This window comes from Seriola dumerili, unplaced genomic scaffold (genome assembly GCF_002260705.1).
Source record: "Seriola dumerili isolate Sdu_G_001 unplaced genomic scaffold, Sdu_1.0 BDQW01000043.1, whole genome shotgun sequence".
Classification (NCBI taxonomy): Eukaryota; Metazoa; Chordata; class Actinopteri; order Carangiformes; family Carangidae; genus Seriola; species Seriola dumerili.
In genome coordinates, this window is record NW_019174298.1 from 2,371,180 (window position 1) to 2,388,136 (window position 16,957).

The 16,957-nt window shown below is 40.4% G+C and overlaps 1 protein-coding gene across 1 annotated transcript in view; it reads right to left on the reverse strand.

Annotated features, from left to right (window-relative positions):
• Window positions 1-14,321, reverse strand: part of LOC111217316 (membrane-associated guanylate kinase, WW and PDZ domain-containing protein 1-like) — a 102,502-nt gene extending 88,181 nt beyond the window's left edge. The window contains exon 1 of the mRNA XM_022739120.1: window positions 13,766-14,321. Coding sequence (XP_022594841.1) covers window positions 13,766-14,063 — 298 coding nt within the window. The 5' untranslated portion in view covers window positions 14,064-14,321. The remainder of the gene's footprint in view (window positions 1-13,765) is intronic.
• Window positions 14,322-16,957: the final 2,636 nt, after the last annotated feature.

Sequence of the window (16,957 nt, forward strand, 5' to 3'; positions counted from 1 at the left end):
ACTCCCCCACCACCACCACCACCACCACCACCACCACCACCACACCTCAACACTCGCACAGCCAGACGCTGCCAACTTCTGATCAACAGCTGCATCCCAAGGTCACTCCCTCCCTCGGACAGACAGAAGCTTGCAAACAGTCCCAGACGGTAACAGAACAAATCTCAGCTGCGTTTGAGTTGGAGGATACCATGTATATGTGTTTCAGCGTTGAGGACCAGCAGAAACAGATATTTACCTTTTATCATCTTGTTGAGGAGTGTTTTAAAAATACGCCTCTGTCTCTGCTCCTCAGTTTAAAAAACTTATCTGAAGACATTTCGGTTAGATTATGGCATTTGCAGTGACGGTTTACTGATTAAACAGGCTCAGCTACCATATATAACCTCACGCTGAAGCTCTATATTGAGAACAAAGACAAACATCAAAGAATAAAACATTGTTTTCCTTTCGGAGAGCTCAATGAGATTTGAGTCAGCTTCAGGTCAAGTTTACAAAAGGCAGCATAGCACAAGATAAGATGGAGAGAGAGTTACACAAGTTAAGTGTTCAAAGTAAATTTAGCTGACACCAATGGCTCAAGAAAAATGTTTCCATCATTATCTCACTTTGTCAAAGAGTCTAAATTTACTCAGTGATTCAGAGCCACAGCTGGAAGAAAAACAGCCAGTGATTTGATAGGCGGAGGCATGTGTCAGATTGTGGTAGATTTGTATGTAAAAGCAGGCCAGAGGACCGAAGGAAAATGCTGGTTTTTGAGAAGGCTCATGTAATGTGTTTACTCACTGGTCACGACCGCAGAGCCAGACATGGCTTTTGTAGAGCAGGACGGCAGAGACATTAAACAAATAGGAAGAGATTCTATATGTCTGTAAGAGGATAAGATCAGGTCTTTAATTAGAGGAGAAATTGTGTCAATTAATATGTCAACATTAGCAATTTTGATAATCAATTACTCTCTCAATTACCTGCCATAACTGATTTGGTTGGCCACTTGGGGGCAGCAGAAAAAAGTTGTGAATAAGTTGTGAATCTCTTGTAAAAACTGACGTTGTGCGTCATCTGAACAAGCACTTTATTACCGCCTGTGTTTACGTTTTATTGTTAGGCGACCTCTAGCAGCTGTAGTAATTATGACTGGAGCAAAGGAGGAAGTCAGGTGACGTAGTAGAAAGAGCGACAAAGTCCACATTATGTGGAGTTGGTTGGGTTGGTTGGGTCGGTGACAAAACACAGGACTTTGACACGAGAGGCCGCTGCTCATTTCCCGTTTGAAACCATGAGCGTTCACCAACTTTAACTGTAGTGGTATTTTTTGTAACCATGACAACCAAGTTCTGCTACATGAGATGTAGTAGGGGCTGGACCGGCTCCTATATGGACACACACAACTTTAAAAATTGGTGGATTTGTTGGTGTGAATACAGCAATGACATACCATCACCTTTTACGATGACACGGTGAACTTGTGTGTATCAAGTCATTTAATAAGAAAAACTGCCAAACATCAAATGGATCCTCCACCAGTTTTACAAATAAAGTTGAGTTTACTTGTCATGATGAGTTCCCTTAAGTTTTTAATGCTATTGAGTTGTATTATGGGAAATGGAGGATCCAGCGTTTATGAAGCAAAATAGAGTATAAAAGTCGGGATGTCTTGGCCCCTGCTGCTTTGATTTTGACCGGTCTTTTTTCAAATTTGTCTGACAATATTATGGAAGTGCAATGTTAAATCACAGCAATCCAGCTTCTCAAATGTGAGGATAAATCACAAAATACTTAAACAAAGTATTATCTTCTTTAAAATATAAAGATGTTTTCAGGTTGGTGTAGGATTATTGAATTATCTGGTAAGTGTTGTTGTGTAAACAAAAAAAAATAAATTAATCAAATCTGAAACATCGACTGTAATAAAAAAAATTTAAAAAAAAGAGCTGTTACGGGTTTTAAATCTCACTCTGAATTTCTGCTCTATGTGACAGTGTAGCAGTGTAGTTAAACACTAACTCCCTCACAACATAGAATAAATCCAAGACATTTGATTTCCTTACTGGTATACGTCAACATTTCTCTGTTAAGTGAGCAATTTCACTGTACGATGATGAAAAAACAGTTGTGGTGCATAGCATGTATAGAGCAGAAAAAGCCACATCATTTCAGAAAAAAACAACTATAACACAGTGGCAGGTTGGGGATTGATCAGCCCGTAGTGCCAGTCAACAAAAAGATGTCTTATGGGTGTTATGCAGATGAGTTCCAGCTGTGCACACAGCTGTTTACATGCAACACATCAATCACGCAGTGTGAAGCTGCTAAACACGTACAATCTGAGGTGGCGTTGATTTTTCTATATTAAAGCTTTGTCAATTTTTCAAAAATAGTAGCTGCAACCTTTTCTGTCATTATTGTGTTGGTTTGATTTGTGCACCTTCAAGAAGCTGAAGGGCACTACGACTTCCCCTATGACACTAATCACCTTCATTGTTGGAATTTTTTTCTTTGCTACTGTGACTAACTTAAACCACCACAACCGGAACAGTCTTCAAGCTTCTTGACAGTAATGAGAACATCAGATGGAGGAAGCCAGTTCCTGTAAAGCTGCTTTGATTTAGATAAGACGTCCTTCCACCTGCCACAAGTTGCAGATGTATGATTGTGAATGCATGAGATACTGTGGATGCTGCGAGACACACACACACACACACACACACACACACACACACACAAGAATTCTTTCAATTGGTACGTCCTTGCATCTCAATTTCCATGTCTCTCATACACACAGAAACACCAGAGCTCATAAAGGAACCTCAGAGGCTCCTCTCCACCTGTTTGAAGTTGTCAGTCCTCTGGTGTGATTTAACTTTTTCACCTTTTCACTCTGGGAACAAGATCATGGGAAAACTAGTCAGGTTCCTCTAAAGCTCAAAGATCAAAGCCAGCTCTGTTTGCTGACTCTAGTGTCTGTGTATATGGTTGTGATTAGGTGTTACATCTCTGTGAACCGTAACAGCTGAAGGAAGATAATGATATATCAATATGACAAAAAAAAAAAAACACAGTCACACATAATGTTTTATACTCACAAACACCCCAATATGTTATCTGATGAAGGCCCTGTTGCGTAGAGGAGGCTTGAAATCCTGATCAAAATGAATGTCAAATTTTACTCGCCAAGGCGCTGCAGTTTTACAGAGAACAAAGTAAATAAACAGACTTTAACACCTGAAATCTCACATTCACATAACATCACTAATGCTAGCGGGTTACTTCCTTGCAACTTCAAAATAAAAACATCTCTGAATGTAAATCATGAAACTACACCAAAATGCCGGTTAAGACCACAAGCGTGTGGCAGTTTATCAGATAACTTTGATCGAACATATAACAGGTTAAAGAAAGCTTTGGCTTCCTCTGTGCTTTCTGCGCTAGAGGACGTCCAACTTTCCCAAGAAACATCCTCTGCAACACAGGAAGTGATCCATTTTAAAAGATTTCTGAGGACACAATGGTGCTATGTTTGGGGAAAACATAAGAAAGTCTACTAGAATAAACAAAGAAACATCAGTCTGCACTGAATCTTTATGTATATGTTCCTGGCAAAAGCTCCTTCCACATTTTAATGCTATTGAGTCAACACAGTATGCCTAAATCTGACAAAAAATAAAACTTATGTATGTAAATTATCTATCTAAATGTAAACACTGTTCTCCACAAAAATACTACAGTGATAGATACATTTTAAAATAATGCACAAACAGTGTTTTACAATTGAGATTTTAGAGCATAATGAAAATCAAAGCTATGGAGAGTGCACTTTAGTAGGGCTGTAATTAAGATTCATTTTCATTACTGATTATTCTAGCAATGTATCATTTCATCTGCGTAAAATTTTAAAATTGTGAGAGATGGCCATCACAGTTTTCTAAATCCCAAAGTAACATCTTCAAATTCCTTGTTTTGTCCCAGTAACAGTTTAACTTTTTTCTTGAATATTAACTCAAATTATTGCATTTTACAGTATAAATAATTACATAATTGTTAAATAAATACAGTTGGAAGCAAAAATAGTTAAAACCTAGTGTACTTTTTGTATTCAAATAAATAATTTTGCTTTTAAATGTCTCTTCGTATCCCTTTATTAAGGAAAAACACATAATTTGATCATTTTTCATTGGACCCCTAAAGTTCTTTATATGCTCCTAAATTTTTCATTTTAGCAAATGTGCTCCTTCGGAAAAAGTATGTGTCAACCCCTGAGGCCGCATGCTTTCTAAACCAAACACAACTGGACACATCTGGACTTTGTTTACTGGAGCAGATATGATAGCTGAGTTCTCTAAGGATATTCCAGGATAGTATTTAATGTGAAAACTTCTCACATAATGAATGAATTAAAGAAATGCTGATTCCTTGCCAATTTGTTGGTTAAAGATGTATTGTATTAAGGATGAAAGTGTCCAGAATCATGTCCATTTTTCAGTGACTGTCCTTCTCAACTAAATTTTTCTTCTTCTTTCTCTTGTCAACTTCTTCCTCGCTGTTCTGTTGTTTCAGTCAAGGACAACTTTGGCAGAAGCCATTTCCAAGTCTGAGCGAGTTAACCTCATACAACTTAGATTACCAACCCTTTAAGTTGCCCCACCCATGTCAGAGGATGGAACGTGGGTAAAACTAAAAAAGCAAAGTACACGTCAAATAAATATGGTTTCTTTCTTTTTGGTAGTTCTTATCACGCTGATGTTCAATTATTTGTTCAAGTTTGGTTCTAATTAGTTATTTGATGCTATAATAATGGAGTGTGACATCATGATTGACAGCTGTGATTGACTCAGGCGCATGTATGGGCGGGACCTCAATACGCATCTCCACTACTGCGTAGTCATCAATAGTGCAAGATGGCAGCGCCCGCATCCAGGATATTTCGGCTTCACTTTTGTACAGTGGGGGGAAGTGGAGATGCGTCCTGCATCTCCATATACACTCACTGATATTAACTAGTAGTTGCGCTGCCAATAGAAAGCCTTCACAGCATCACATCCTTCTTACAGTGCTGCTGCAGTTATCGCTGCAGCACCACAAAGGTAAAACTAAGGATAAGGTTACTCATAAACTGCATTTAGCTTTTCTCTTCTTATTTGGCTTTTGTGCTGCCTTAGAAATGATTACTGGCCGTCGGAAGTTGAGTTGCAGGATAACATGTTTCAGATTAAACAGCAGTGTTAACATTAGTGTCAGGATATCAGATGATAGTGCATAAAGCGTTTTATACACTGGTAAACCGAGCAGGGTCGGGTCAGCCTCTCAAGAGCTTATGAGCAACCTGAATCTCTGGAGATTGACAGACTAGGAGGAGGGAAAGGATAGAGAGATCAGCAGCATGAAAAATCCTTTAAGGATCATCTGCAAACCTTCCACCTCGGCTAAACAACACACCAAGGTTCATATAATAAGAATAATTTCACAAGAGCGGCGGCACTTTATTTTACATGAGTACAGATGATTCCTTTATAGGCTAGAAATATTTTAAATCCTTCTCCAGATTGTGAAAACTATCTTGATGACAGAGGAGCTTTGGGAAAAGTAGAACGTTTCTCACACTATATGTTATTTGCATCTGACGGAAGGTACAATTACCAAGCCAAAGAACCACAACAAAACCAAAGAAGCAGACTAAAAGTAGAACTATGATGTGTATAAAACAGAGCCTGTAATGGTGCGTAATCCCTTCCAGATGTGTGAATCTAGGAGGAGCACAGCTTAAATGTCAATTTATCTCCACTATATGAGAATCCCTTGCAGTAAGCATGTGTGTGTGCCCCTCTGTGTGTGTGTGTGTGTGTGTGTGTGTGTGTGTGTGTGTATGTGTGTGTGTGTGTGTGTGTGTGTGTGTGTGTGTTTGTGTGTGGTTGATTGACTTAGTAGGAGCATGTGTTAGTGTGTAGGTCACTGCACGTGCATGTTAGTGCAGCAGAGAGAGAGAGTGACTGAGCGAGAGAAGCGTACGATAAGCTCTTAAAGCTGTATCCCAGTATTTTTTGCTTTCCTGGATCACCTGATTGAAAGCATCATATTCTTGCAGGCAGGGAGGAGACAGTCAAGAGCAAAGAGAGGAGAAGAGAAAAAACAACACTGAAGCTTTCATGCTGACGAGCTGTGCTTACAGCAAGGGAACCTCACCTGTGGGAGGTGGAGCAGAAGCACCTTAGCCACAGTACTGCATATGTCGCAAAAGCTTTCAGCCTTTCAGTCACCTGCGGGTTTACATTTTGATCAGCTCAAAGAGACAAATTCCTGCCTTGACTAACCTAATCTAAAATTTCAACCACACTAGCAGCATGACTTCAGTCAGTCCACCACTTTGGATCACACTGAAATTACCTGATGATGGATTGCCATGAGTTTTCTCCCAGCGGCATCATCGTGTCACATTTTTAATTTGTCTAATACTTTAGTTTATGACCTAATAACAGCTCTATCTTTTGTTAGTTCCTGAAATGTTGTTTTCGACCTGAACGTTGTTGTTCATGCCGCACATTTTGATTAAACTCCCTGTCACAACTCACATACTGGATACATGCATAAACAGATGCAAATACATCGAGGCAGTGAAAATTTACAGTTTAAATTTCTCCCTGTTTTTGTTTGTTATTATAATTACTCATTGTAATTGACCTATTTGGGAACACTGCTCAGACAAGCTCGGAAACCATCTGTCGACATGGAGAGCGGCAAAAGCCTTGTAATGAGTTCACTAACATTTTATTTTTCAAAAACCTTATTTAAGAAGAAAAACACAAAAAGGTGATACACTGAAAATGGACAAAGAGAGAAAAGAAACTTTGACTATAATGGCAGCCTAGCAAAGACCAACAGGGAATGCATGCTCCAAATAAACTGCCACGCTTTAAAAAAACAACTATGGATTATTTAAGACACGTTTAAAGAATTATCATTTAAGTACAAGCAGATGCTTATGTAGATGAAATAAGAGATTTTTTTTTAAATAAGAACAGTTTTGCATCTCTAGTTGTTTCTTCTTTTGTGTCTCTTGGACTTTCCAAAAGAAACGTAAACAGTCACTTCAAACCTGAAAGAGGCTCCGACACATGGGCTCCCATCCATGCACCTCGTCAGCCCATTCAGTAATCCTTCCATGTATGTATTTCATATCAATACATAATGGAGAATTGGCAATAGGACAATATTTCCATTAGGGTTAGACGATATCCAAAAGTGATTGTCTTGATACAGCCCAGCCCAAATATCACAATATACAATATTTATTTGTCACATGCCAAGGTAATGTACAGTAAGCAAAGTGACATGAAGGTCAGACTTTTCATTTCCATTTAACTTTTATTTCACACTTATAATGGGTTTAGATGATAACTACATCTGGTGATTAGCAACATGTTCAGGCTGCTAACAAGAACAGTGAGTTCAGTTTATCAGTTTATTCCTGGCGTCCATCACTTACACTTTGCAGTGACGTCACCATTTTAAGCCGTTTTGAACTGGAACACAACTGTAGGCAGCCAAAACTTTCAGGTGTAAATATTTCTGAAATCATCCAGTTGAATTTCACTTCAATCTCCACCACAGACAAACATACAGTACTTTAGAAACCCTGAGGGCTCTCCATGTTTGTTACCGATAGTGTAACTGACATGCGGTGGAGGAGTATCTTTTCATGAACCTACTGTACAAACATGGACTTCTTTATCAGCTGGAGCATTCCTTTCAAGCTGAGGTCATTACTGAAATTTAAGCTTCTTCTTTACATATGAGCACCGCTGAGAAATTCACAATCTGAACACACTCTGACGCTACCTGAAACACAGCTGAATTATTCTCTAAATAAAACAACATCTGGGTGTGTATGTATGGACACATAGGGTCAGACGAGACTTCCTGCTTCCCTGTGGGGTAACACCTGTTTTCTGCACTATTAAAATGATGCATGTCTCCATCCAGCTTTCAGTCAAACACACAAACACACACACACACACACACACACACTAAACTTCCAGTTCATATTAACTTAGACAAACACCTGGGAGTTACTTGAAGTCCTCCCAGATCATATTCTTCATTAATCTATAATTTTGTCTTCCTGATTGTTCAGACTCTAAATCTACTGTGTCATTCTCTCTCTCCTGTCCTGGGAGAGGGATCCCTCCTTTTTCCTTGTCCTTGTCATACTGCTGTACAGATTATAAAGCCCCTTGAGGCAAATTTGTGATTTTTGATATCTGGCTATATAAATAAAATTTAACTTGGCCTTTGACTTTACTCAGCTAAAATTCAGTCTACACCTGGCAAAATGTTTGATTTAAATCAGGAACTATGTGATTAAAGTAAATAAACATTTGGTTTGATGCCCAGTCTAAACACACTATTATAAAAACTGGTAAAAATGCATATTGTAAGACATTGCACAAAAAAAAATATACGGCTACAGCTAAGTAAATGGAAAATACAAGAATGAGTGCCTCTGCCTGTCTGTGTTTCATTCCAGCCTCATTGTTACAACACCTGAGGCAAAGCGTTTGAATTACACAGCCGTTTGTTCAAGCTTAAATGACACAAGCTGCTTGTGTGTGGGGGTACTGCCTCTGCACTGGTATGCTGCCATTGTTAGCAGCGATAGGGAGTCACTTCATAAAGACACTAAAAGCATCTAAATAGCCGTATTCACATTTACCCATGTGAATATGGCTATTTGAACATTTTCTTATAACGTCAATCTCTCGGTCTGTGACACAGTTTGAGCGCAAGAAAGGGTGAAAGAGGGAAAGATAACAGCACACGAAACATCTGAGAGGCCTCAGTGCTGGCTAAAAGACAGTGCACATAAAGCAACAGTGGTTGAGGCTGGAAAAGGAAAAGCAGAGGGTACAGAGAGGAGGAGGAGAGATAGCCGCAGGATTCATGTCACAAGCCTATGACGAACCTTCCAGGGATATACTCATGCAGGCGGATACACTTAATCAAGACTGACAAAGTCCTCATACTTAAGAAAGTGTAAGGGACTTGCATTCTGGGACAAGCACATCACCAAAGAGATGTGTGTCTGCAAAGCCCTCACATCCTCTGGATGAGTGTAAGCCTTCTTAACCACACACAAAAGTCACAGACATAATTTCAGTGACACAAATTAGTGCAATCTTTACATAACAGATTCAGTTTAAAGATGCACAAAAATCAAAAGAGCCCAAAATGAAAAGTTTGACTGAAATTGAAATTGACTTTTGCTTAGAAATCGCTATATACATCATCAGGGTTTTTGCACTTACATGGTCAAAACTGTAATTAACAAAAATAAGACATTTTGAATTTTTTTAATTCTTCTGCAGCTTCCTACTGGACATTTGTGTTGTCCACAGAGTGGAATACAAACTTAACAGCACAATGGGCGGGTCCTACCAAACGTTGAATGTTGTAATGAACGTAAGTGAAAAAAAAGACATTAGGAGTACAGGGCTATGACATGCTCCACATAAATCATAGAGCACCACAGTAGTTGACACTACATCGGCAACTCTAAAATATCGGTCAGCTGTTTCCATGGGAAATGCACACCCAGATGCTCAAAGCTTGGACTGTTTCCACAAATATGTCCAAAAAGAGGTTTGAAAAATGGAAAAATATCAGTTCAACTTCAAAGAACAGAAAAATGTTTGTCTTAATTTCCCTTTTTCCTTGTGTACAGGATAACAGGAAACAGTTCTATACCACGTTGATTTGCTTTTTGCCTTGCTGCCTATTCTAAAGCCACAGTGTAGGGTAAGCAATAGTGACCCTTGAAGTTGGTACACACTCTCTGAGTTTAGCTCAAGAACACTTAAGCAGGACAGATGCTTACTATCCTGAAGGTTTGAATGATTAAACAGATGGTCTTCCATTTCCCTATACCACCCTGTCTCCAAGGATTGAGCAAGGGTGACAGGAGAAAGCAAGAAGTGACCTGAGAGGAGGGTGAAGTATGGAAAAAAAATAGAGAACTCTGGGCATAAAAGTCTGACTGCTTCATCGGGCCAATTGTCCCGGAGCTCAGACAGACACGTGGCCAAACCCAGCCATGATCAGAACATCATAAACCTTCAGACCATTTAGGCGCTGGAGGGGTTTGTGAGTCACTTAAAAAGATAAAAAACTCAAGTGGAAAGAAGAATGTCCAAGTTGTAAAACAAAGCAACTAAAACAGCATTATTCTCACCTGTATTGATTTCCTATCATCAGTGTACAGAATATTTCAGCCTCAAAAGCATATACCGTTTACTCGTTACTGCTTTAAAAGTAACAACTGTCAGTCTAATAACATTATATAACCTTCTGCACAACCTTTGCACCTTCACGGACACACCACTGTTATCAGGTGCTCAATAAATACAGAAAGGACAAGAGAATGACGACAAAACCTTTCAACTCGAGGCTGGATTCAGCTGCTGTGAAAATATAAGTGCTACACAGGTGGATCAAAGTTTTAATAAGTCTGAAAGTGTGACCTCTTTGTACTTTGACCTCAACATCATGCCATACTAAATCTAGTCATCATTCACCTGGGCCTCTGTAAACAAAGTCTGATTGTTATATATATATATATATATATATATATATATATATATGAAGTAACCACAGCCCATTGGAAAAAGGAAAATATGTTGCACAGTCACTGAGCGTATTTGTCTTTAATGTGTGCTTTGTGAGTATGTATCAGCCAGAGCTTTTCTAACTGTTAATGGGGGTTACTGAGGGAGAGACATTAAGCAAAGACGTTACATGAGGTCAAAAGGAAAGGTGCATGCCATTGTTCTAAAAACAACAGGAAGTCAGTTATTGTAATTTTGCCCCCTTACCGACACGTTTATTCCGCAGTTGCAGTTGCATGTGACTCCACTGTACTGCATGTGACACACATACAGTAACTCCTGGAGGCAAGTAAAGTACTTTAAAAACCCTTCATGCCCCACAATGAATCAAAATTCATCCGCTACTACGTCTCAGACTCAGTCAAATCTGAACAGAAGGACATGGCAAATGGACTGCACTTTTCTAGTCTTATAAACCACTCAAAGCACTTTGCAATACTTGCCACATTCACCCATTCACACATCAAATCCATACACACTGATGATGATACACTGATGGAACAGCCATCAAAGGTAAACGTTGACACCAGGTATCGAACCACCGACTTTCTGATTAGTGCCAACAGGAACTGCTAATAGCTAATTCGGCATACTTTTAACGGTGCACTATACACACTAGGTCTATGGGATTAAAAGACAAACACGTACAGTCATAAATCTACCATAGAAACATTTCAATCATGCATTTGTTGTATAAATAAGAAGCTCTCTCACATCGCTTTCATTCCATCCCAATCTGAAGTGTTTACAGAGATTAATAAAAAAGTCCTGAGTCAAAACCACAGGAGTGTAATATTCCACCTTCTCCACAGGAATGCTCAGAACCTCAGACAGGTGGCTTTTCTTTCTGCATTCCTCAGTGGGAGAAACACACCTGTGGGCGCTGTAGTACACCACAGCAGAGGCCTGGCTACCTGCACACACTGATAGGGTTTCCACGTGCAGTGCAGAGGTGATGTGGGCTCCTGTAATAAGAGCCCCAGCTCTTTACAGAGAAGAGAGATCCAATCTATCCCGCCTGCCTGTCATCTGGTCTGGGACAGCTTGGATCACTGTCCCAGGCCGGCTCTGCATGGGAGCCCAGCAGCACAATGGAGGTCTTGTGAGCTGCTCAGATAGTTGAAGAATATCCTTCTCTTTTAATTAGAAACGAGGACAATCTGCTGACTCAAGCAAGAAACTAATGACAAAGCCATGAAGACGGCTCAGGATATCTTTAATGCATACGGTCAGAGGGTTGCAGCAGGGTTTAAAAGTACAAACTGTTTCCATAGGAGTTCAGAATAATTACAAAACTGTGGACATTAAAGATGTCCCATGGTGCAAGCCTGGTCTGATTATGTCTAACAAACGGCTGTTCTGCAAACACAAAGTAGCATTAGTGCTGAGCTCTTGTCCCAGGGGTCGAGACTTCAGCTTCAGAGGTCAAGCGTCGATTGTGCAGCCACTAATGGACGAACAGTACACTAGAAAGGCCGTGATGCTACACTGAAACTAAACCGTGTGTTATATAACGCTGTTAATGATTTTCCCCTGAGAAGAGGCAAGCCTTGTCAAACGTTGTGTAAGTGTGTGAGTGAGGGAATGAAACAGACACGTGACGTGAAACATACAAACGTCTGACTAAAACTTCAAATTCAACGGTGTACATGCAATATTCACACTGGCATCACAGAACATCCAGATTTGGCCGGCATGGCAAACAACAAAAGCCACGCACAGTACACCGGAGACGAAAAGAGAGGAAAGTTTGAGTCTGCGGCTGTGTCCTGCTCCCTCTGGCTCTCTCTCAGACAGATGCAGACGCAGCAGACCGTGGGCAATGGGTCAAGCTCATCTAACACACAGGGAGCACTTCCAGAAATAACCCCATCTGCCCATGAGTGGCGTCTCGCTCTCTCAAACAATGGCCTCTCCTTCGGTTTACATAAACACTACATTAATTTACAGAGAGAAGTAGGGCTGGAACGATTAGCTGAGTGATCAATTTTCTTTTACAACACCTGTTGTTTTCTCAAGCAAAAAATTGCTTTGTCTTATGTAACAGTAAACTGGGTTAACGGGTAAACGGGTTTTTGGCTGTTGGTGGCAAAAACAGGATGTCCGAGGACATCCCTTTGGATTCTGACAAATTGAGATTTGGCATTTATTCATCTTTTTTTTTGACATTTCATAAACCAAACAATTTCTCCATAAAGTGAAAAAATTCTCAACAGATTAACTGACGATGAAAATTAAAGTTACTAAAAAAGAAGCACTGTGAGAATTTATGGGAGACCCTCAGCAGGGAAAATACCAACCCACATAGAGTGACACAGGCCTTTAAACCTTAGGCTGAGATAGTATGAATCAAAAGTGGGGATGTAATTACGATTATTTCCATTATCAGTTAATCTGCTGATTCTTTTCTCGATTCATTGATAACTCCATAAAATAAACTGAAAATGAAGAGCAATATCCACCCCACTTCCTCAGAGTCCAAGGTCTTTATTTGTCTTGTTTTGTCTGACCAACAGCGTAAAGATATTCAGTTTACTATGAAATAAAACAGAATTTTATGGGGCATTTTTGCTTGGAGAATTACTTAAACATTTAATTGATTATTTTTCTGACAACTTGATAACTAATCATTGCAGCTCTAATCAAAATTTTGGGCTTTTGCTTCATTCACATGTCAGATAAGGAACATGGCAGTAGACGCTGTGTGCTATAGATGAAGCTCTGGAGCAGCACTCACTGTAAGTGGCCTAATCTGTGACCCTGTAGGTCTGACCTAGAGTGGCTTTAGCCATGTTAGACAAATGAGGGCAGGAGGACTGTCAGGGCAGCTTCATGTCAAAGCCTGTGAAAACTCCAGGCTGCTGTGGGGAGAATCTGAGCAGCAGCAGCAGCAGCATTGCCCCGCTGCCCTACTTCACACAAATCACACAAATTGTTATGTGCTTATAATGCTGTGCCACATGGCAATTATGAAACAACTTCCACTGGGATTTCTAAGCTCTTTTGTGTTTGTTTGTTAATATCCCCCACACACTTTCTTTCTCTCTGCCACACACACACACACACACGCTGGTGACATTATTTGGGGGCCTGTGTCATGATTCTCTTACCTTGACGCACAGTTTTCAACCTGACGGGACCTTTGCAGCACTTCATCAAAGTTAAAATGTCATACAGGGGTAATCCAGACACAGACAGCCCCTCAACCTCCAGGAGCAGCTCCCCCTCGCAGAGTTTACCGTCCTGGTAAACCACAGCATCCTCTCTAAGTTGCCCAATGTATGGAAACTCTCCATTCTCCGCTCCGCCGCGCAGCTCCACATTCAGCTCCCCACACGCGTCCCGGACAACCGCGCACTCGTTCACTTTGGTAATCCAGTGGTTCTTCTTCTGAATGACTTTTGACATGATGACTCAGGTCCAACCAAACCCGTTAGTTCCGCGGAATGGTGTCAAAATCAGCCGATGCATAGCACAGAGGTAGTCCCCACAGTAAGTCAGTAAACTTCAGGGTGTCTCTCTAAGTTGGAACATTTTCATCCTCCTCCTGAACCAAGGCATGCTGCTCCCTCCGCGTGCAAATATCCCGGTGGATCAAAATGCAGGTTGTTGTTGTTTCTGATGTTGTTTCCGCATCTTCAACAACAACACACGCGCTGACTCCTCGCTGTGGGATCTAATCCGCTCTCTGATTGCCCGCTTTACATTCAAACACCCTTCTCCTCATTAATCTTCTAGTTGTGCCTCATCTTCTGTCGAGTGTTCCTCCCCAACTCTGTTTTTTTTAACTTTCCAGGAGACGAAAAGTGTTACCGTTCACGTAGCCCGTGAGCAGGTTGGGCTGTAGACACACGGCCAGCGGCTCCTTTAAGCAGGTAACGCGACAAGTTCATCCTATTTGCTCCTGCGCTCGGGATGGAGAAATAGTGGGAGGGGAGCGCATGCGTCCAGCTGCTACTCCACGAGGGAGAATCCTACCCGTGCCCACACCTACCGGGTCCTAAGGCTCCTCCCCACCCGCCGGCCTGCACGCGTTTCCAAACGGATTACAGCGGTCTCTGCGTTTAATCCCCCAGGAGCTGCAGCCAGTAGCAATTCTTTATTCATAAATAATAAAAACACACCGCAGGGACTCGGTTTTCTCTTAGAGCTGCAGGTTGATTAAGGTTGTTGGCCCAGACTCCAAACAGCGGGTGACTCCTGAGGAGCGCTTAACTGATTAGTTAATTGTATTCAGTCACACTTTATTTGTGTTTTTACAGGAAACTGAAATTCTGCTTCACATTTAGCGTCTGCATTTGCATTAATTTGTTCAACAGCATATAAACACACATTATACAATCCCTCACACAGACTAAACAAAAAACACTGTTCCGTTAAAAAAAAACAAAGAAAAACTTAACTCCACTGTTTGCAGTGGGACAGAGCAGTCGTTTGGTCTGACCCACGTGCTGAGTTGTTCATTTGACCCAACCATGCTGAGTTAGATATCAACCATATGCTGGGTTATTTCCTGTCTCATTGCCTTGATACTTGTATATTTAATAATAACAGTAGCCTATGATATATACCAATTATTTAATGTATTGTTTTACAATTTTCCTGCCAAAACAAGTTATTATGCATGAACACAAATGTGCATAATATACAGTACAATACACTGCATGCTAGAGAAACTCCCAGGTGGGGAGGCACCGCTTGGTGTAAATAGTAGCTTGGACTGATAATTGTATCATTTTTAATATTACTATATTATTGATGTCATTGACATTAAAACACACAAACCCAAGCTCCCACACAGCTATTTTGCACACACCTGATCTTACAGGCGTAGTGTTTAGTGAATACATGATATTGATTGGAAGCTCATATTAATAAATACACCATATTACTATGGTGAACATCCGTGGTGCTAATTAGAGGGGCTGTAGATAAAACACCAGATCGATTTAGCCATCAGCAACTTCAGTCATGCCCCTGTCTTTAAGAGCATTAGGCAGTGTTGTCATAAAAATCAGCCCCAAATGAAATAGCTGGCAACTGAACTATCTCTGAAGGTAATTTAGGGCCAGAATGTTTGAAAGCAAAACATAAACTGAATGAAAAGCAAAACAAAACTCCTGAGTGGTGGGTCTGAAGACTTATCCCCCTCTATTGTAGATGGATGTGGGAAGCAGAGTTGGTACAACCTTCAGTGCTCTCTCACCTTTAACAACTACACAACTTGAGCATAATACATAGTGTTGCATTAACATTTAAATAGTGTGCTCTATATGACAAATTATACTTCTGCCCCTGGTGTTGATTGGTGCCTATAAATGTGTTGACTGGATAGCCTATATAATGACAAGAATTGTTTGTAACATCTCACAATGGATCGCGGACGCAGAGGGAAGCAGAGGAGACATAACCTACTGTACAACACGGAGCTCACTGGAGTAAAGACGTGATGTTGTGAGTCCAAAAATGGCTAAAATGCTGCAAGTAGGTCTTTCTCGGCTCTAAGGCAAACAGCAGAGTTGTATTTACCAACTGATACTGTTTTAGAAAAGTCTGAAATACAGTCTATTTTCAAAAATAAACTTCTTTCAATTGTAATTTTTTTGGATTATGACATATTACTATAAGAAATAACTTAGCTGGTGTCCTGTCATCCAACACTAAGTGTAGTTTCCTTCTCGCTGCATACACTGTACGTAAGTATTCTGTCACAGATAGCAGCCCAGTTTGCAAGTTTTCCCCCTGCCTCAGGATAAAACTGCTGGAAGTCTTATGACATCTGATAAATTCTGAAAACATGGAAAACAAATGTAACTAAAACAACAGTGTCTGAAGAAATGATATGGGCTTGCAGGAAGCACCTGTTAGGAAAGAATACTATGAGTTGTACAGTGGCCCTGAGATCTCAGTGCACTGCAACTTAAGGAAACACATGCAAAAAGACAAAACACAAACAAATTCAGAAAACATCTTGATCAATCTGACAACACGTGTTGCAAATACTCACAACACAACCAAAAAGCCAAATACGCAGCAAATACAGACAGATTATCTTTCTTTTTTTAAAGTTATTTTTCCAGGCTTTTGCCCTTATTTCAGTCATAGTGAGAGAAAGATATGAAAAAGGGGAGAGAGAGAGACAGAGAGAGAGAGAGAGAGAGAGTCTACACTACCTACAATACCACACCTACTTTGAGGTCATTTAATAGGCGGAAGAGTGTAGCTGGCGGGAATGATTCTACCTGTGGCAGATGTCCCTTGGTCACCTTTCCATGGACAAATTAAAACATGATTTTGAAGTA